This window comes from Pholis gunnellus, assembly GCF_910591455.1.
Source record: "Pholis gunnellus genome assembly, chromosome: 5".
NCBI classification, from domain to species: Eukaryota; Metazoa; Chordata; class Actinopteri; order Perciformes; family Pholidae; genus Pholis; species Pholis gunnellus.
This window is the reverse complement of record NC_136531.1, coordinates 13,208,253-13,228,951: the sequence shown is the minus strand read 5'-3', so window position 1 is coordinate 13,228,951 and position 20,699 is coordinate 13,208,253. Positions and strand designations below refer to the sequence as shown.

General features: G+C 42.6%; 2 protein-coding genes across 6 annotated transcripts; one reads left to right on the top strand and one right to left on the bottom strand.

The window, feature by feature from the left end:
* The first annotated feature begins 318 nt into the window (after positions 1–318).
* On the top strand, positions 319–7,586 carry LOC306695982 (rho GDP-dissociation inhibitor 1-like). Of its 4 annotated transcripts, none has more exons than XM_079159446.1 (7): positions 334–403; positions 600–650; positions 3,086–3,274; positions 4,208–4,291; positions 4,967–5,043; positions 5,380–5,443; positions 5,718–7,586. In XM_079159446.1, the coding sequence occupies exons 3-7, from the start codon at positions 3,088–3,090 to the stop codon at positions 5,915–5,917; spliced, it is 612 nt and encodes a 203-aa protein (XP_079015572.1). In that variant the 5' UTR covers positions 334–403; positions 600–650; positions 3,086–3,087; the 3' UTR covers positions 5,918–7,586. The 4 variants fall into 4 exon arrangements, with proteins under 4 accessions (XP_079015571.1, XP_079015572.1, XP_079015573.1 ...); XM_079159447.1 differs by having other exon boundaries at positions 335–403; positions 565–650; XM_079159445.1 differs by lacking the exon at positions 600–650 and having other exon boundaries at positions 319–403.
* A 629-nt stretch (positions 7,587–8,215) lies between these two features.
* Positions 8,216–20,637, bottom strand: ppp1r12c (protein phosphatase 1, regulatory subunit 12C). 2 transcript variants are annotated; one of them, XM_079160339.1, is made up of 20 exons: positions 20,299–20,637; positions 19,038–19,212; positions 18,791–18,921; positions 18,295–18,413; positions 17,379–17,538; positions 17,115–17,259; positions 16,845–16,919; positions 16,689–16,753; positions 16,318–16,430; positions 16,167–16,228; positions 15,352–15,482; positions 15,093–15,180; positions 14,262–14,376; positions 13,479–13,594; positions 11,961–12,013; positions 11,512–11,551; positions 11,126–11,239; positions 10,620–10,670; positions 10,248–10,298; positions 8,216–9,347 (listed from the first exon to the last, which is right to left on the bottom strand). In XM_079160339.1, the coding sequence occupies exons 1-20, from the start codon at positions 20,505–20,507 to the stop codon at positions 9,261–9,263; spliced, it is 2,100 nt and encodes a 699-aa protein (XP_079016465.1). In that variant the 5' UTR covers positions 20,508–20,637; the 3' UTR covers positions 8,216–9,260. The 2 variants fall into 2 exon arrangements, with proteins under 2 accessions (XP_079016465.1, XP_079016466.1); XM_079160340.1 differs by having other exon boundaries at positions 11,135–11,239.
* Between the last annotated feature and the right edge of the window lie 62 nt (positions 20,638–20,699).

The window sequence follows — 20,699 nt, the reverse complement described above, 5'->3', positions numbered from 1 at the left end:
CAGACATGTTGCATGCAACATCAGCTTAATGTGAAGAACTAACACATTTACCACATAGAAAGTCCCAGATTTCTAGAGGTATATGACAATAATAGGAAACATGATCGAGAGTGCCGACTAAAGATATAATACAAAAATATCAGTTTGATAGTTGATTGGTTATTGATAACGACATTTAAATAGAGTACCGGCTTGACACCTATGTGAGTTGAGTGACGTAATGACGTAGGTGACCTTTTATAGGTTCTTAGACCTGTTCCCGGAACAGAGTTGCGTGCGCAGCGCACTGGGCGGCGCCGCCGTTCCCTTGTTCGCCATACTCGCTCAGGAGCGCAGAGTAACCGACGCACCTTAGCGCCACTGCAAAGGCACCTGAAATCACAACTGCATTAAAAAAAAAAAGGTAAGTGAGCAGTCGTTTCAAGGGCAGCTAATAACGACGTGTCTAGGGTAATCCTAACCGTCATCCTAACTGTTTTAATGTCACTCCTGATGGTAACTTGTGAGGCTAATGTTAGCCACAGTCTCTGGTTAGCTTGGCTGAATTGTTCCTGATTGTTCCAGCTCCAGCTCCTAGCCACTTGTCTCTCTCTCTCCAGTCCCACCCTGTGTATGAGAGGGTCTGCGCTAAGACAAGTTTAGCCACATTAGTGAGTATAATTCCTTTTCAATCACGCACGTTGGTTAACTTAACTGCAGCCGGCAGTGTGCTGTCTATAGCGGCATTTTATCCGGTTTCATGATGAGATGGAGATGAGAAAAGCGGTGATGGTTAGCTAGCTAACGGTACCACTGTCATGGCATAAAGGGTGGTTTTTATCACTACTGTAGCTGCGTTTAGCCTCTTCATAGCAATTTTGACATCTTGACATTTTAATGTAGTAATGTTATTGATTTCTTATTGCTGTGATTTGCACAAAGAGAAAACATGTATTTTATTTACATCTCTTTCATATAAATCTGTATTATTTGACATGCACTCAGTGTATCAGGCCTGCAGGAGACTGGGTGGGTAGTGCTGTTTGCCCTGCAGTTAGTTTTTGTTTAATACTGAAATAGATTGACTCAGCTCAGAGAGAAGAGGTACACTTAAGTGAGTTATCAGGGTTCCAGCCTCCTGGGCATTTTCCTCTTTGTGTGGATTTTAAGTTGGCTTCCTGTGTTGTTCAGGCCGTTTCTTCCTCTCTGGGTGGGTGGGTGGGCCTGTCATGTTGGATTCCAGTAAAATCCTGACTTTTCTTAATGTTGACGTTTCACATGATGGGGCTTGACAAGGCCTCTCGTATTAGATTTGGTCAACTCCTCCTTAGCGCGTGTCCTTTTGAACCCATTTGAGCTGCAGAATCAAATAACGCGCCATCAAGCTAAGGATGATCAAGAAATCCTATTTCCTTTTCTAAGTGGAACGTCAAATATAAATATTAATCATAAACTTCTCCTATGAAGACAGACTTCTTCTCACTGCAGCCATGTACATGAAGACTTTGTGCCTAAAGAGGACATTCTTGGTTTTTTTTCACTGGAGTGACCGAGAGTTTAATGTCAGCAGTTGCATAATGCCTTCACTTTGAAGCCCCTCCCCCACCAGCACCTCTTCTGTCATTACAAACAGTCTCCATCCAAAATGTTTGTCTCTTGCGGATCTCAAATCTAGTTAAGCGAAGCACCGGAGTGCATTTTGAGATCAGAGGAATGTTCAGTAAAACTAGCCTGAAGTGTTTTGCTGCAGTGTTTGGTTTGATTACCCGTCCTCCACTGGGTCCACACTTACATTCCTGTTATCCAAAGGTACCAGGGTACAAGCCTCAACTAAACCATCATGTGTTCTTTAAAAGAAACTTATTCAAATCATAGAAAATCTGTGCAGCCAGTTCAGGTTAAATTTCAGCGTGTTTATATTTTACGTTGCTTCTTTGTCACTTGTTATTGGTTCCTTCATGTTTTGTGTGTTGTGATGGAATGGTACGTTTTATGGATCCTGCTCAGGCACGTTTATTTGACTGCAGAGTTCATTCCTTTACCGCTTCCTCTGACGCCTGCTAGTTTGGGCAGGTCAGAGGATAGACTGGAAAGGTATGTTAAGAGATTCTCACTTCAAACCAGATGGAGGAATCTGTGTGGTGATAAACACCGCTGCCTTTACAGATGTTCACAGGAGCATTGTGAGTTCAAGTTATGATTTTATATATATATATATATATATATATATATATATATCAAAATAATATGAATGACTGATACTGAAGGATATCTGTGTTCTTCATTCTTTACACATCATGATAACGTTGTAATTTACTTTCGACCAATACAAATTTTTAGCGTTTGGAGCTGGAATGCACCGTAATGTAGCTGAAGAGATCATTAGCTGTTAGCTTAGCTATGAGCAGGACTGTGCTAGAGAGAGACCCTGTGCTGTAGAGCAGCATGCATGTCAATGAATGAATATAATTCATGTCTGATTTAGTTAGTTGTTCCAAATGTTGCTAAGCTCTTAGCCATGATGCTGGCCAAGCAGGACTGTGCTGCTAGCCGGTTGCTCACGTTTACCAGCTCTCCTGCAGATTTCAATAAAGATCACATTGATTTTTCCCTTGCAGACAACCGCATGAGGCATTTCACTTGTCCAAACGCATAGTTTACTTGCCCCTGGCAAGTGGTTCTGTCCATCCCTGCTTTTGGTGTGACCTAAATAGTGTCTGGGCCCGTGAGGGGCCATACCCGCCCCTGGAATGGTTTTGTATCATGTGATGCCTCATTCATTTCTCTCCTAGTGGTGGTGATGTAATTTCAGAGAAATGTGTTAAGATGATATCACTCAGCAGACAAGAGTTGGGTCCCCAACAGCAGCAGGAGTGGAAGGAGAATTGCTGCTGCGGCAGCCGCCTTATCAGCACATTTCTCACTTGCATTATTGTTGTGGTCATCTGTTTGTCCAGTGATTTACAACCTCTTCCCCAAGAGACGAGTGTCCATTCTGAATACTGGAGGAATTCTCTGCATTCTGTGTGTTCGACTAAAGTCTTTTTCTTTGTTTTCCTCAACCCTACCTGCTTCCCCCCTCCCCTTGTACCCACCCTGTCTCCAGACATGGCCGATGATGAGGTGACTCCAGAGCAGCTCACAGCCATCGCAGCTGAAAACGAAGAGCCAGAGCTGGTGAACTACAAGCCACCAGCCCAAAAGTCAATGAAAGAGATCCAGGAGTTGGATAAGGATGATGAGAGCCTACGCAAATATAAGCAAGCTCTGCTTGGCCAAGGGAACTCTGATGCTGGTAATGCTGTGTGTGTGGTTAGACAGTTTAAGAAGCGTATATACATGAATCCTAGATCTATCTTTCTGTTGAACATCATCTTTGCTTTGCTAATGAGTCAGGAAGGATGGGTCGAGTTAGTTTCAGGAAAGTCAACTTCTAAATAAATGTAAATGTAACAAATTCTATGATATTGTAAACTGTGACCTAGAGTTTTACAGCACGTTGAAACACTGATAAATCAGAAGTGAAGAGATACGGTTGCTTCGGTGGGACTTAGAATAATCTAAATTCTAATTAATGTCGAGGCTGTCCCAACTACAGCTTAGCTGTCCTGTATTCACGTCCTGAGACCGCTCACTCAGACAGCTGCGTGTTATAGGACACATCAGCAGGCATCATGTGAAGGCCTCTTATTTGGTCTAAGCTGTCCTGTTATGTCACAACAAATACCCGTGTGTGTGTGTGTGTGTGTGTGTGTGTGTGTGTGTGTGTGTGTGTGTGTGTGTGTGTGTGTGTGTGTGTGTGTGTGTGTGTGTGTGTGTGTGTGTGTGTGTGTGTGTGTGTGTGTGTGTGTGTGTGTAACTTGTATTACACATAGAACAGGAATAATACCTTTCTTTTTTTTGCCAATGGGCTAATGTATTATAGCACAACTTAACTGTGTTGGTTTCACTGTCTGGTGGACTGTAAAGGACTCTGGTTGGTTTTTCTGTGTAATGGTCAGCGGTTAGACCTGCTGGCCACCAGCCCGCTGTGAACCCCGGCGTCGGGGTTTGCAACGGGCGCATTTGAGTTAGAAGGTCCGTCTCCAGAGCCGACGTCCGCTCTCCTCCCGGCAGAGTAGTCCCAGCAGCGGGGAGTGAGGCGGAGGGACCGTGGGGTATCTTAGCGAACTCATTCATTAAACAAATATCTGCATTGAAGCAACCTGTTTCTTTGATCCGGCCTCAGATCCTGAAGTTCCAAATGTCCAAGTGACCCGGATGTCTCTGATCTGTGAAACCGCCCCAAACCCCCTGGTGCTGGACCTGCAAGGTGAGTTCCTGTTCCAGAGATTACTCACTTGTTAAATATAATGTCTCTACTCTAAACACATTACACATGTTAATACAAAATAATGGCTGAAAAGACTGTAAACTATATAGTTGTTGTCATAGATCGTTTTATCCAACGCACGTAGGTTCCGTTAGATTATGATGCGTTCAGACACTGTTCGGTGAAAATAAGTATTTGCTGAAGGTAAATCACAACGTCATCATGAGGACTTCACATGTAATCTCGTAATATGGAGTTTTGGTGAGAAACTTGAATAAATACACACAAACTCTGTGCGTGGAGAAAAGAGGCGCACAACTCTGCAGTTCGCTAACTTGTTTCTCTTCCAATATTAGCCGCTCTGTTTCAACAAAAAAAAAGTGCATGCTGGCTGAAATTCAACCGTGGTGTTGGTTCTGTCGGGAGATGCGGTGACTTAAACCAAGTAAGACTAGAAGAGCTGTGAGTTAGCAAAGGTCTGCTAGCTGCTTGGCTAATTCATAGAAAATGTAAGATTTGATACATTCAGAAGCATCAAGAATAGTTTAAATCGTTGAGGGGTGAATTGTAATCATAATCTCAATTGTGAGGCCAGTTAAGATTCACACCTCAACTAGTCACTGTAGTTATCATGAAGACAATATTGATGCCTGTGCATTTTCCCTCTTGTAACAGGAGACCTGGAAGCCTTTAAGAAGCAGGCGTTCGTTCTGAAGGAGGGCGTCGAATACAAAATAAAGATCAGCTTTAAGGTGAGATCTGTGAAATGGATTTTAAGGCCAGGAAAAGACATTTAGGCTGTATCACACTACTAACAGCCACATGTCATTATATGTATTAAGTTCATTCATGATATTGATTTAGTATGAATCCAGCTCAGTGTGGAGCAGGGCGTATTAATAAAAAGCGACACAGTCGTGAGTTATCTTTTGATATTTCAATGAGAGAAACGGGTCAGATGCTAAACGGGATACTCAGCATTTGTCCTCCATCCTATTAATAAGTTAAAATTGTTAATTTCTTATCCCTGTTATTTTACAAGCAGAACATACCTGTTGATGTCTTTAACAATGTTTGTGTCTCCGCAGGTGAACAAGGAGATTGTTTCGGGACTGAAGTATGTGCAGCAGACATTCAGGAAAGGAATTAAGAGTGAGTGAACAATTTTTGTTGACCTGTCCCACAAAAACACCAGCTCTTCCTCTAAAACACTCAGTATTTATAAAGTGTGTGTGTGTGTGTGTGTGTGTGTGTGTGTGTGTGTGTGTGTGTGTGTGTGTGTGTGTGTGTGTGTGTGTGTGTGTGTGTGTGTGTGTGTGTGTGTGTGTGTGTGTGTGTGTGTGTGTGTGTGTGTGTGTGTGTGTGTGTGTGTGTGTGTGTGTGTCGATATGATCTCACCATAATGTCCATTCTCATCTATTAACAGTTGATAAATCAGACTACATGGTGGGGAGCTATGGGCCTCGTCTCGCTGAATATGACTTCCTGACCGTGGTGGAGGAAGCTCCTACCGGCGTGTTTGCCCGCGGCAACTACGCAATCAAATCCAAGTTTACTGACGACGACAAGCACGACCACCTGTCCTGGGAGTGGAACCTCAATATAAAGAAAGACTGGAAAGACTAAAAGAGGCCTTTGTGTTCGGGGGGCTAGGGAATCAAGAATCCCCCAGTCCTGTGCGTTCCTCAGCCGCTCCCCTCCATCCCCACCCTGTGTCCGCCATTTATGCCTTCTTTGTGTTTTCTTTGTTGTGCATTTCACGTCTTAGTTACTGCCGCGCTGTCTTAAAACCCCCCCGCCATCCTTCCCACCTCCGTCAGCATCCGTAGCAGCATCCGTAGCAGCAGTCCCCCCGTCACCACATCCGTCCACCCAGCACCTCCCCTTTTGCCTGACGTTTTATTTCTTGCACACAAGTTCACTAACCTGCCATCCTCACTCACTCTGCCCTCCCACTGAGCTGTTTCATGTAGCACCTTATTTCCTCACCCCCCCCCCCCCCCCGTTTTATTTTGATTCTGGACTTTTGCAGCTTGAAGAGATTAACCCCGCCTTCCACCTCTCCAGAATGGTGTCTTCCTCTCTCACTATGAAGTATGTGGAAAAGCAACTGTACAATCAACTTTTGTTTGCCTTTTTTTTTATATAATTGTATCAATGGTTGTGTAATGTGACTGTATTCACATCACAGTTAATCAGCTGTAGTGTCCATAGCAGGCCCCACCACCACATCATCCACCCCTCCTCCACCACACAGCTTTTGTTTGCTGTCTTTTGATAGAATTACCAATACCTGCCTTGTAAAAACAATTCATTGAGAGCTGCTGTACAGCGCCTCTGTCCCTTCCCTAAATGTATTCACCCACTCCCCTTCAAATGGGGACTGGGGCCAAAGTGAGCAAGGAAGTAAAAAGGTTAAAAAGCTGCCTTATGTATCGACTAATGTCTAAACCTATTGTCTATTGCCTTGCGAGTACAGGCGGTGCTTGCTATCAGGTAGTCTGTATATCAAGGGCTTACTCTCGCTACCAACCAGTAACCACCTGTAGCCCTGTTGTAGTGGAGAATGTTTATACATATACTCGGATACAGGCTCTGCAAAATACACTGACCTTGTGATTCAAGGGGACTGAATGTTAAAAGAATTGGAGAACTGGTACAAAAACCCAGTGACAAATCCGTATTGTTGAATCTTGGCCCTCTTGTTTCTTTTAGCCATGAGGCCTTAGCACAAACTATAATTATGTGGAGAAAAACACACATTTCTAATTGAGCATTACTTTTTTTTTTAGTTCCCCTTTGCCTTAATGTACATCATCCCCTCCCTCGCTCATTCAGATTGCTTCATCATTTGTAGCCTCAGTCAGGGCATCCCAGAGAAAGCACAGGAGGAGGCTGAGCCAGGCACCGTCTGCTGCTGGAGACCTCGGCGGTGTCTGGTCTCGCCCACAGACCGACACTGGTAGTGAAGAGAGAAAGCTGACCACCCTTTTGACCCTCTCAGAAAGAAAGCAGGTCATGTGACACTACCAACGAAACGTGCTCAATATTTATTGAGAGGGTTTTTAAACGCAACTGACCAGAAACATTTCATTGAAATCAACTCGTACTGTACCAGAACCTATGGATGTAAAACTTTTGTTTGTTTCTTCTGATAATGACGACTATGTATTTCTGCTCCATACATTCCTTCACATTGTACAGTTTCTATGAAAACACTGGCATGCTGGTGGGGTTGTATATTCTATCATTTGTGATTGCTCTTCTCGGCCAATAAAGATTTTGCTCAACTTGGCCTCCAGCACTGGTGTTTTGCAAATAAGTAGTACTGCTTTTACTTCTATTTTACTGTGCGAATGAAGGGACGTTACACACTAACTTTAACTTAACCATCTTGAGGAGGACTCTGCCGGTGAAAACAGCTCGATAATGTTTTCTGTCTCTTTAGAGGAGTCTGATCTAAGAAAATGACCATGATGATGTCATCAGGGTTGTCTGAGCTTGGTCTTTAACACTAAACATTTATAACTGAAAGCCTGTTACAAGCTGGAAGCGTGGTGTTTGAAGGATGTGGGCATTAATAACAGGGACGATCTAACAAAAGGTGCTGTTGTGTTTCATTATAGTATATCATCACATTTTTTGTCATTATACTAAGACTTTTTTTGAGGACAGACATTTCAGTAATGCAACTCTCATTACTTATTGGCCGACATACTCGCCAAAAATATATATCTGCAATAAACTAAAATCAGCAAATATATTGTCCGGGCTATAGAGCCAAGCAATAGTTCTTATCTCCACACTAAGTTCTTTACATACTGTATGCTGCTCTATCAACTTAAAAAAAAACATACTACCCTTTGAGAAAAAAAGTCAAAGACAAGTTACAGTAATTTGTAAAAGAAAAAAACAGAGCCTTAATAAATTTATACCCAGCCTGTATTTTATACTTAACAGTGTATGTTTGCCAAAGCAAAATAGAAATATTACTAAAAATGTATATTGAAAGGCACAGCATCAAAATACAATTTGACATGCAAGTTTTTTCTTTAAAATTGGAGTAAACATTCAAATGTTGACCCATCTGGCCTGTCTGTTGAATACTAACAGCCGTCCGTCACAGGGTGAATACTTAGCTTAGGGGTCGTTGCTTTCAGAGGCGTCCAGTCAAAATGGTGAAGCAAAATTACTACTGACTTACAGTACTAAGGATAGCGGGATAAGGCTATGCATTCTCCTCAAGCTCTTGAAAAGATCTGACATTTGTAACAAACATATTCTGTAAAAATCCCTCTGAACATGAGCTGCACCTGACTTCTATGATAAGCACCCAGAACCGTCCTTTGTACAACAGAGTCCACAACTACTTCCTTTACATCACTGTCAGAACAGATGGCCCCTGTACATAAATATACATATTAAATATACATTCAGAGGAGCAGGGAGAAATGAGCATGCAAATTTGGTCCACTAGTAGTCAGCCAAAACAGAAAGCATCCACCCAAGACTCATCCTGAGAAACAACACTGACCACCTGGAGTTTTCTCCAAAGGACATGCAAAACTGGGGCTGTTTTTGGCACATTTACGGTAAGTCTAGCACTGTGCATGGCTTAAAGTCTCTTGATACAGATTTTATACAAAGTTTCGGAGGAGCAAAGCACATTACAATATTCCAGTTAAAAAAATACAACAATGAAGACTGAATATAAAAGTGGCTGTAAACAGGAATGTCCCGTCAGTCCACAGGCGGTGCAGTTCAGCTTGTTATACAGTAGATCTGCCAAAACAAAAAGGCCCAAACACAGGCTAATAACCCTGAAATCTATACTTGTTCCAGTTACTGTAGAACGTGATGTGCAGGTGTTCGATGCTGCCGTCTCCATTCCCGATTTGTGTCTTCTGAGTTTGGCAAAAGAAGAAATCCAGTAATACTATTTATTTCCATGTAGTTTTTTTTTGAAGATTTATCTTGAGAGTTTGCTGATGACTCGAATGAGGGCGGCGTTCTCATCCTTGAGCCTCTGGTTGTCTGATCTGAGATCCCCCAGAACCTACAGAAACATTGGAGTTTTTAGCTTCAGCACTCCTTCAAATATAACAGTATCACAGCGTTCTGCTCTTGTACCATGAAACTGAACGTTCTACTTCATTCAAGAGAAGCCATTCCTATGCTGGAAGATCGTTACCACGATAATGTTGCCTTTGTTGGATCATACATGGTGAAAGATTTGGATTTAAAAAAAAAATGAATACAATTAGTATTGTTTTAATGTGGGATTGTATGAGGTACTTATCCAAAGTCAGTGTATTTCCTACACTTTGGAGAAATACATGAGTTTAGTTTGGTTAGTTAGTTAGTGGCTTTGAAGATAGATATAACATCTTTAGTTGCCCAGGAGAAAGAGCCGACGGCATGGTAAATCTGTGAAAATATTCTTAATATAGCATACCCTTGAACTGATATTGATTATTTTCGGTGGTTAAAATAAGTTTAGCTGCTGCATCAAGTACAAAAGGTGCCCAACATCGATGGGCCACAATATGCTGCAGTGAGGTGATGGGAATACTGATCAGTACCAAGGTCACCAATACTTTTGGCACCCAGTTTGTCTCGTAATTTGCTTTAGAGCAAAAAGGTTTATTTTCCATTTAATTTTACAACTCCTCAAAGATAGCGAGTGACTGGGTACCGAGGACATGAATGCCCTGTAATGGTCTAAATGTCCTGCTGCAGTTGGCTTGCCGCTACTTATGCAAGGCTTAAGATGATGTTCACGTAACGCACACAATAAATATATTTTTCAAAACCCTTCTTTTTGGTTATTTGCTCTGAAGTTTTCATCTGAAAGCAGAATTGCTTGTGCAACTTGGAATCATTTGGGAATAAGAGCATCAAATCATTACACTAAAGATAAGTCAGTACAGTACGTAATCAGTGTTGATGTCTGTACCTTCAGCTCATCCTCCAGTTCCACTGCTTTCCTCTGGAGGGCCAACTTCTCCTGTGAACAACGGTTTGAACATCACAAACTGACAAAAGTTGCCAGAGCAAACGTTTTGCCAGAAAGCCCATTCATTGTTTATGACTCCTTGGCTTCAGGCTCGGCTGAACTTGTAGCGCTATAAACATGCAATCCTTCTCTGGTCATTTATTTTATCAGCTTCTCAGTGACCAGGAAATAAAAGCTTCTAAAACTAACTGTTACAACTCTTTTGTGATACAGAAATATATGTTCTGTATATATATAAAATAGTATTTATGTATACAGTACAGGAGGTTTGTTCCTAGAAGAACAGATGCAGAAAAAAAAAAACAGACTTACGAATCTCTCCAGTTCCAGGAGAGCCGGTCTGTCTGTGCTGCACTCTTCACTCTGCCACACAGAGAAACAGTATTCAAACAGCTGATCGTAGAACTACACAACTGTTGCAATCTATGGCAACTAAAACAGACACGGATTTAGTTTGTTATTTAAAAACATTTCCACCTCACCTAAATTCTCAAATTGTATGCTCATGAAATAATATAACGTGTAAAAGTTTCTGATTGACAAATCCAAACATAAAAGACTTTTACAGAGGGGCTGTGTTTTGTGCTGGATGTGCAGCTGCTGTTCAATAAAAATGAAACATAAACATCTATCAAAGGGATAATTTGTGCACGTGCACACACACACACACACACACACACACACACACACACACACACACACACACACACACACACACACACACACACACACACACACACACACACACACACACACACACACACACACACACACACACACACACACACACTCTTAAAAAGGTAAGATGTAGCAGCAACCATCTGAACCTGTTGGAGTCTCTCCAGCTCCACTTTGTTTTGGCTGAGCAGCAGCTCCTTTTCTTGCAGCTCATCCTTAAGCGCCAGGTTCTCCTGCAGAACTTTTAAGTACAGCTAGAGGGAAATACACAAAACACACACACAAAGATATTCAAACTACAACAACCTGAAGATAAAAGCTCACATGTGCAGGTGGAAATAGCATGGGTGATGCTGCAGCACGGCCTGCTGGGGGGGGGGGTTCTGTTCATTTCTCCCTACAGCTTGCTGGGCATCACTCCTGTTCTGGCTGGTTTAGATATCAGCTATAATTCACTCTCAGCCCTCAGGTGTGTTTTATTTAGAAATATGTGAGCTGTTCTGTGAGAAAAGGGTCAGACACATACCGTTCTGTAGTCAGCTGACAAGTCCCCCAGTTGACTCTCACTGCAGAGACACACAAGAGACTTTTAAACACCCAACAGAAAATCCTTTACACAAACAACGGCTATACATTGATGAAACTAAGAATTCACCTTTATGTCCTGAAAATAACACTACATACAAGTAGCAGGCCAAACCAGCTGGTGCACATACAAACTCAGAGCACACAGTCAAACATGTTTAAACAATCTTCCCCTGCGGCCGTCGTTTCAGACATTAACCACAACTTAAAAGAACTGAACATAAGTCATAACATGACTAAAATCCAGCTTGTTTTATAAAAAAAGGGAAAGAAATAAGCAAAAAGTAAAAATGTATATATATATATATATATATATATGCTGTTATCTTGGTTTGTCTCTGAAATGTATGAAATTACAATAAAATGTCACTGAGAGGAAAAACCACTCACTTGTAGGTACTGTTACTGTTTGTATCCTCCAAATGATCATCGTCATTTTCATTCTGAAAAACAAAAAGGCTCACGCTGTCAGCTGCACGACACTACTAATGTCAGAATTTGCATGTCTAATCTGAAATAATACACACAACAGGGAAGATCACTTAGTTCCTCAAGCCCGTTTCTTTCATTAAGCCTTCTTCTATTTGGTTTCCCCCTTTAATAACTTTCATTCTTCTACACTGTCTGACAGTAGAATCTGTATCAGCTTGTTCCAGCATTTTATTAACCCGTCTTATCTTAATAAGGACATTTTGGCTGTTAATGCATATGGCATACAATTAGGCAAGGGTGCGAGTTCAACCTGAGCTCCTATGATAAGTCTATAATGAAACGTGTAGCCAAAATACAAAATACAAAAATGTCCCCATTGAAACCACAGCTTTTGATCTCATGGCCGTTACAGTCGATTATATGAAGCTTTTAATCTAGAGCTTGGGATGCAAAATAGTAGTTCTACCATTTTCCACCAGATTGAGCCATTTTCTCATGATTACACCTTGGGACAAATACACTGCTGTGTATGATGGAATGCATCCTAATCATTGACATTTTGTTTATTTGATTTTTTTGTGCTGCCTTGAGTCAGGGTCCTGTTCACTGTCGTGGTTCATTTCGCAATAATGCGGCCTGCTGTACATTGTCCCTCGGTTATTATGAGTGTAGAGGGAGAGTGTGTTTGTGCTGGACCGGGTGCTGAAATGTAGTGGAGAAGATCAATAGACAGACAAACAACAAAGCAAGATATGTTATTTTAGGCCTATATGTTGGCTACAGTTTTTATGGGTTTTTGCTGCAATGTATCCTATGAGATTATTGCACATTTTGTAGCCTTTTTTGTTTCAATCAAAATACTTAAAGTCCAGCATAAATATATAATGACCGCAAGTATGAGGAAAGTATGACAGCTTGTGTTTTTGCTGTGGTCTCCCCCCCTCCCACCGCTGTATTCATGTACAGGCTTCCGGGGTTCAAGCTCGATGGCTGCAACCGGATGCTCTGCACGTTAAGGTGCAGTGGGGTTTTTTTTAACAGCTGTATAACTGACTAAGATCTGTTTCTCTTACTGAGTGAAAAGTGAGAAGTAACATACGCTTGTAAAGGAAGGAAGTTCTCTCACTTTACCCCTGTGTGTGTTTGTGTAAGCGTGTATTATGTGAGAGATGCAGTTACACAGCCTACACTCCTTTACAGCCTTAAGTGTCAGTCTGTACCTTCTGGTGAAGCAATTTTTATGAATATTGTAAATACAAATTCAGAAATAACTTGTGCTTTCAATGAATCTCCTTAATACGAGTGAATAAATCACCATAAGTTGCACTATTTTGCACAAATATGCAGGTTAATTATGAAACTCTGGCGGGGTAGAATATACTCTGACAGGCCGCCACAGTCTAGGTAATCAATGGGAAACACTGCGGTGAGCTCTCTGCCACGTTCGCGATGATGTAAGGTTGTTTTCTTTCTTACCTCTCCGCCTGGCTGAACGATGCCAGTGGAGCGTCGCTCCCTCCTCCCTCTCCTCCTGTCCTTCACTCCCAGACGCTTCTCTCCCTCCTGCTCCACCTCGTTCACCAGGTCTGTATCTGAAACAACAGTCAACAATCTAACTAACCACGTCCCACGACAGTGTAAAGATCCAAAGAAGAATGAATAACATGTAACAGACACGGCTAGAACACAAAAGGTGCTTGACAGACGCGTCACTGGAGCTCAGTTCAGGATTAATCTAAGCGACTATGCAATCAGGTAGATTAGCTTCCAAATGTAACTTTCTGTGAAACCGGAAGTTGTCACATCTTTGATCTCAGTTTCTACTTCTATGCAGAAGAGTAGCTAAGTTGAGAGTAGCGAGATCAGTTAACATGAACAAAATGCTCTGTTTGGCTTTGTGATCTTTAAAAAAGTGACCTGATGCATTTTACTGATTTATGTAAACATGGTGTCACCGGATATATCAGACGAGGAAATGCTTAGTTCCCCATTAAAAAAAAATAGCATTGAGTGTGGGAAAGGGTGACCAAAACATAGAAAAGAAGAAGTACACTACCCACGACGACATGAATATATGGTAGCCACCCTGCCAGATAAACCACACCTAACCCTCCACACCAGCAGCAGTAGCCCTTACAACCCATGTGAAAAAACCTCAACCTCTCAAAACTATCCGGAAGAGCACTCCACCCACAATGTACAGCACGTATCTAGTATTACATTAAATAGAAATGGCTCTAGCGTTTCAGCCTCACTCACCCCTTTCAGCAGGTGTGACAGTAACAATGGGGCTGACAGGCTGGATGTTGCGAGGCGGTGGATCAGCTTTAGGCACAGTCTTCTCTGCTTCTTTCAGGTCTGTCAGAGTCACACCCTGCCAGCACAGCAGAAACAAATCACTCACAGGCCTTATATTACAGTCCGAACTCAACAGTCTTCTTGGTGAAAATACACTGTCCCAAAGAATGAAAGGGGGGGCAGCATGATGCTGCACTTACAGTCACTCATGTCCTGGAATAATAAAGTTAACCACAGCATTACTCAGCCAATGTCAGTGGTTCCACTTGTCTTTTCAGTGCAACTTTTTGTTTATCCGATCATGCCGGCACACATTAACTGTCGAGTCTGTAGGGCTGGCCCCTCTTAGACCACTAAATAGTTGATAGGTCTTCTTTAGTTGAGGTTCTTTATCAACTTTATGCTTTTCTTTATGCTGAATGAATGGTGTTCACAAAACTGATTAGCACATCTTTAGTAAACACAAGACTTTAAGTGGTGCCTTTGTGGAAAAACTCAGTTTTACAGATCGGATGATTATATAGTCAACTGGTGTTAGCTGCTGCCTCAAAATAAAATATTTTAAATTTCAAAATAAGGGGCACTTTTATTATGAAGAATTTTTAGGACATGAAATTTGTTTATCACCAAATTAGAGGAGCTCGGTGAGCGGCTATTCTTCAATAAAACGGGTCCACTCATACTCCATGTGTTGTTAACACTGCTCTAGAAACATGTTTTTGTATATTGAAACAATTATATTGCCTGTTACAAACTTTTTTTGCACATAATAAAACCGATAAGAAGCAGTACCTGTGTGGAGCGACGAGACCGCCGCATCAGCCGAGAGCGAGCTTTCCTCTGAGACTCAGACTCTTCGTCTCTGACTGGAGCCTGGAACCTAAACACACCAACAAACACAAATGAGATGCTCCATAAACAGTATTATACACACTTTAACCATGATCATAACTCACATTTTTTACAATCAGAGAACCATTTGGGGACGGCATTTTTCATTTATCTGTATGTTTTGTGTTCATGCTCCAAACACTGTGTTGTTGTTTCTTACTTGCGCCTGTCAGTGTTGGGGGTGTTGGGGCTCTCGGCCGCGGCCTCCCTCGTCTGAGGGGTTGGTTGGACTCTGGCAGTGCGGTTCGCCTTGTCCTGCTCATGCTCCTCCTCGCCTTTCTCCTCTGGTGTCTGAACCAAGTAAGACACAAGAAACAAAGCCATAGGCTTCACTGTAATCAACTGTCCCCAATTTAATGGGCCCATCGTTAAATTCATGGCCCCAACTTCAGCATACTGTTCAAATGACTTTAAGTCAACATTCTTTAAAAGGTTAGTTAGGATTTTTTTAAGTGGGCAGCAACTCCTGTGTACTGCGAGGTAAAGTTACCGATTTTGTCAATGGAGTCTTGTTCTTTTGAAAAGAGCATAGATGTTTATAACAGCTTCAGTTCCGTCAGTAAAGGCTGTCTGACGCCAAGGATAAGCGATGAAAAATCACCCCCGACCACAGCAGTACATTGCTTTGCTCTTGTGTCTGTTCTCCTGCCTGCATCTCCAAACTGGGGGCTGGCTGACCGCCATCTACTGTCGGTAACACACTGACTATGGATGAGTAATTAATGCAACTAAAATATCTGTTGAACGAGTTAGGGTTAGGGTAGGCAGTCAGGTAGGCGGAAAGTATTGAACTATACGTTCTTTCCCATTCGGAATATCACTGCAGTTTGTTTTTAAATTGCTGGAACATTAGACATACCACATTATGGCTTTTTTCCCTCTAATTTGCAATATCAAGGATGTTTTATCACATTTTGTCTTTTTTATGATGTACTTCATATAAAACACTTGGCTGATGTGCACTGTAATTTGTACCTTGTCAGCAGGGCTTGCTGTGGAGGTGGTCACACTCTCTGGACTGGACACGGTGTAGCTTTCTGGGAAGAGAGAACCAGCATCTTTTGGAATCACAGGTATTTACAGAGTTTGTAGTTCTTCTATCAACACAGCAGGTTGCACAGCTTACCAGGACTGCTCTCTTTCTCCTCACTCATCTCCATGCTTCCCGAAACACCCCTCTCTTTAGACTGGTCCTGCACATTCATCTTGTCTTTACTACTCATCCTGCACACTGAGCTCCTGGAAGACATGATATGGGGACAGATGTTGGCACCGAGGGACCTTATTGGATGACACTGCTCAAAGAAACTTTTCAGAGCTCCTGCGTTGATTACATGGCAATGTCTGTGGACGAAGGTGTTACTGGCATGTTCATTTGTTTTTAGTTTACACTTAATACCTGTCAGGGAACCCTGCCCTATGTGTTCACAGCAGGGAACAATTAAAAAGTTGTTTTAAACATATTTAATCCAGGATATGTTACAGATGGACACTAACCTCCGCGGTTTGTTTTGTGCGTTTGCAGTGGTGGAGCCTTGTTGGTATTGCGTGTCCAATATGGACTGTGGAGAGAGAGAGACAGCGGTCAGTGCTTTTGGTTAAAATCACATAAAGTAAATGGATATAATACCGGGTAAAGACAAACTCTCTCACATTTGCTCGTTTCTGTGATAACTCCTCCAGGAGCTCCTCAATGCTTTCATCAGCTACATCAAATGGTGTCTGACCCTACAAAGTGAGAAACAACATGACAAAAATGAAACATTAAATAATAAAAAAAAGAATAATGAATACGCACGTTACATTTATAGTACCAAGTTCTTCTCCAAATTATCTAAATGTCATGGTGAATGCTGCTTCTGTAAATGACAGAAGACGCTCAACACAGAAGAATGATGTTTTTGTAAATACTTTGGGTCATACCGCATTACTTCGAGCCTCCATATTGCACAGCTGTTCAGCAAGGATGCAACAGGCCTCCCCCTGACCCCAGTGTGCTGCAGCATGGAGAGGCGTCCAGCCATCAAAGTCCATAGCTGACACTTCCAGCCCACACTGACACAGTATCCTAAACAACACAACCGCAGAACTGCATGATACACTATATGACAAAATATAGACTCCCTGGAAAAGAAAAAAACATTTCTAAGTTCAAATGTTAAACTATATCCATTCGGAGATGCTTACTTGAGAGCCTCGAGATAGCCTTTGGCTGCAGCCACATGCAGTGGGGTGGCCCCGGTCCTGGGGTGTCTTACATCAGCGGGTGGGCCCTCAGTTAGCCAGATCCGGGCGTCCGTCATTATCTGTTCCTCCTCCAGCCGCTTGGCTGCCTCCAAGTCCACACCTGGACACAGACAGAAAATGTCAAACACATGGTCTCTTCTTTTATCTATGAGGCATTCCATTTGGGTAGTTATTAAGGATGCATCAGTAATAAAATCATTGTTATTGTTCCGGTAATGAAATATCAGTCGATACTTCCATCCAGTAATGCTGAGGACTGGAGATGCCATATAAAACCATGTTCTGAGTGTGCATTTTTGTCTCACAAAGGGAGAACCACACCTGTATTCATGGGGCAGTCTAGCAGCAATCTAACAGGACCATAAACTACATTTAGATAACCACAATAACAAAACAAATTGTTTCCCTTTTTTGGGGTGATGACGTCATAAAGTAAGACAGCAGACATTTGAAGCTTTGTTCAAAAATCACAATAGAAGCTTTGAATTTGAGCAAAAAATAAAAAGTACATTTGGTATAGCCCTACAGATTACATTACATTACAGTCATTTAGCAGACGCTTTAATCCAATGCGACTTACAATTCAGATTCTATCATATTTCTAAACCGTAGGCATTTTTGGGGTTAAGTGTCTTGCTCAAGGACACATCGACTGCGGCTAGCGGAGCCGGGGTTCGAACCGCCGATCCTCTGATTGAAGGACGGCCCTGCTCTCCACTTAGCACAGTCGCCTCCTCAGATCATTAGTGCATCTCTACTAATTAGGCTTCCTCTTAGAATTGTGTAGGATTTAAACCTCCTCTCATATCAAGAAACACAAACACATGTGCGCTAGCTGTTAAAGGACATCACTCACCCTGTCTCAGTGTGTAACCCTGAAGGAGGGACTCAGTGCTCTCGTCCAGAGCAATGTCCAGTGGAACGTCACCATCACAGTTCACAGCAGAGAGAGATGCACCTTCCAGCATAAGAAAACTGTCAAAACAAACATGGACACAGTCAGAATCCATTTAACTACAGAAACATTTGCACAGTCTACACAAACACAACCAATTCTAGATAGAAACACCTAATCCCATCACCTTCAAAGCGACGCCAAAAGGCATTATTCACAGAACAAAAGACTGTAGGGAAAAAAAATGGTGCATCAACTGCTAAATCATTTGAGCTGCATGCATTTGTGTGCCAGGCCAGCCCACTCATGCTTCAGTGCCAAACAGGAAAACAATGATAGTATTGTTGAATGCACAAATACTCTGGCACCCACGCTGCATTCTGACGTCTCCAAAGTGTCAAAGAGTACTGTACCACCCAGCTGTAGTCTGCTAACTGTAGAGACGTATACTACTCACTCTGCAATGTCACGGTACCCACAGGAGGCAGCAACATGCAGCGGTGTCCATCCCTCACTATCAACCTGGTTCACGTTGGCACCGTGTTCCAACAGGAAGGACACTATCTCCATGGTGCCATCTATGCAGGACTGTGTAGAAGAGAGCAAAACAAAAAGTAAAAAAAAGAATGCAACTATAAATGTTTCATTCATCTCAGCATCAACCAGGAATTTCGATTAAACCCTAGGAGGAGAAACTGCCTCACCTGGTGGAGAGCAGTTATTCCATCGGCATTGGAACAGTTGATAATTTCTGCCACATCCTCCCCATTCCTTGTTTTGGTTTCTTTGGCCTCCTTCAGCATCAGCTGGGCCTCTTCTGTGTCTCCGCTGGCACAGGCGGCCAGGAACTCTGCAGCCCTGTCAAACCTCACCCGTTTCCTACAGACAGAGGATTACAGTTAGCTAGATGACCTCTCTTATTAGCAGTTTTGGCCAATTTAAAGAAGAAACATGCCTTGTAGCACCAGTGAGATTCATACAGGGAATAAAAACACTTTTCAACACAGTTGCAGTAGCCTTGTAGGAAAAGTCAATGTGATTTGATACGACTGTTAAAGGGTTTTAATTACAGGATGAGGCTGGCGATATTCTATGACTTTGTTCCTGTCAACAAATCCAATGAAAATACTTCAGCCAACAATGCATTTCTCCATCTCTTCATACTTTCAGGCATCCCTACCCTAACAGTGGATCTGTGCAGCCCCAAGGCCAGCTGCACTGAAGCCTTACATCTTTAGAGATGTCATAAATACAAAGTCTATTTTTACATAATTCCCTAAAACAGCCGGGCATTTCTTGCAAACAACACTCAAACAAGAGCAAAATATGTATTTCTTTAGGACTTTCGCCAATTGTGGATTTTGGTGGGATAGGTGGAACTGATTCAAAGTTAACCATAGTAGCCTAGTTTAAGTTAGGACCATGTCACCCAATTCAACAGTCGGGCTCCCTAACAATTGAAGTCTTTGGGGGGAAAAACAAGCAAGACCAGGCTTTAAATACGAAGGCAATACTTGCTTTATGATCAGTTCATTGGTGGTTTTGGTCTTCTTGTGGGATTTGTTGACAATAAGACAAAAAGGAACAACATTAAAAAGAGATTGCCACTGCCTGTATTGGCAGCACTGCAATACAAAAGTGAATAAGCAACACGGTGCTTGACAAGCAGACCCTCAGCAGGACTGACTGTTGAGAAGTGCTAGCTGGCTAGCTAGCTAGCTAACACAAACACTACAACCTATGGCCACATACATAATGACCGTTGGCCACTGACAGTTGAGTGGATGTTATTTAGCTGAAGGGGGCTAGAATATTGTACTTAAAGACATATGGGTCGTGTTATTTTGTCCACCCCCCTGCCCAAGCACAACATTCCTCCTTTAGCATATCTTTAGATGTTAAGCTAAGCTAGCTGGGTGTTAGCCGGCCGTTATTGTAAAACGTTTCGACGAGACGTTTCCTCACCGTCGTTTGAGAAGGGGACTGATTTCATCTATGCCTACACACACTGGCTGGTCCCTAGGCGGGTCGCTAAACTGGGCCTCCGGCTCCCCTGCTCCGTTCTCGGCATCGCCCCGCCACCTCCGCCTGGGCACGGCCGACGCTTTGTTGGTGCATGAGCCGGCCCAGCGCTTCAGTTGCTCCCGCCGCTTGGTCCTCGCCGAGTCTCCCATTATTTATCCGAGGAGGAGGACTGTGTTTTTAAAAATAAAACATTCACTGGCAGGGAACGACACACCCTCCATGTGTATACTTCCTGGTTCTTGCTCTAGCTCTGTATGTGGAGGACGCCTCGGCTCGTGTTCGTTGGCGTCGGGAGCGCGCAAAGCTGCTCAGGCTTGTCGTCTGTCTGACGTCAGCGCCAC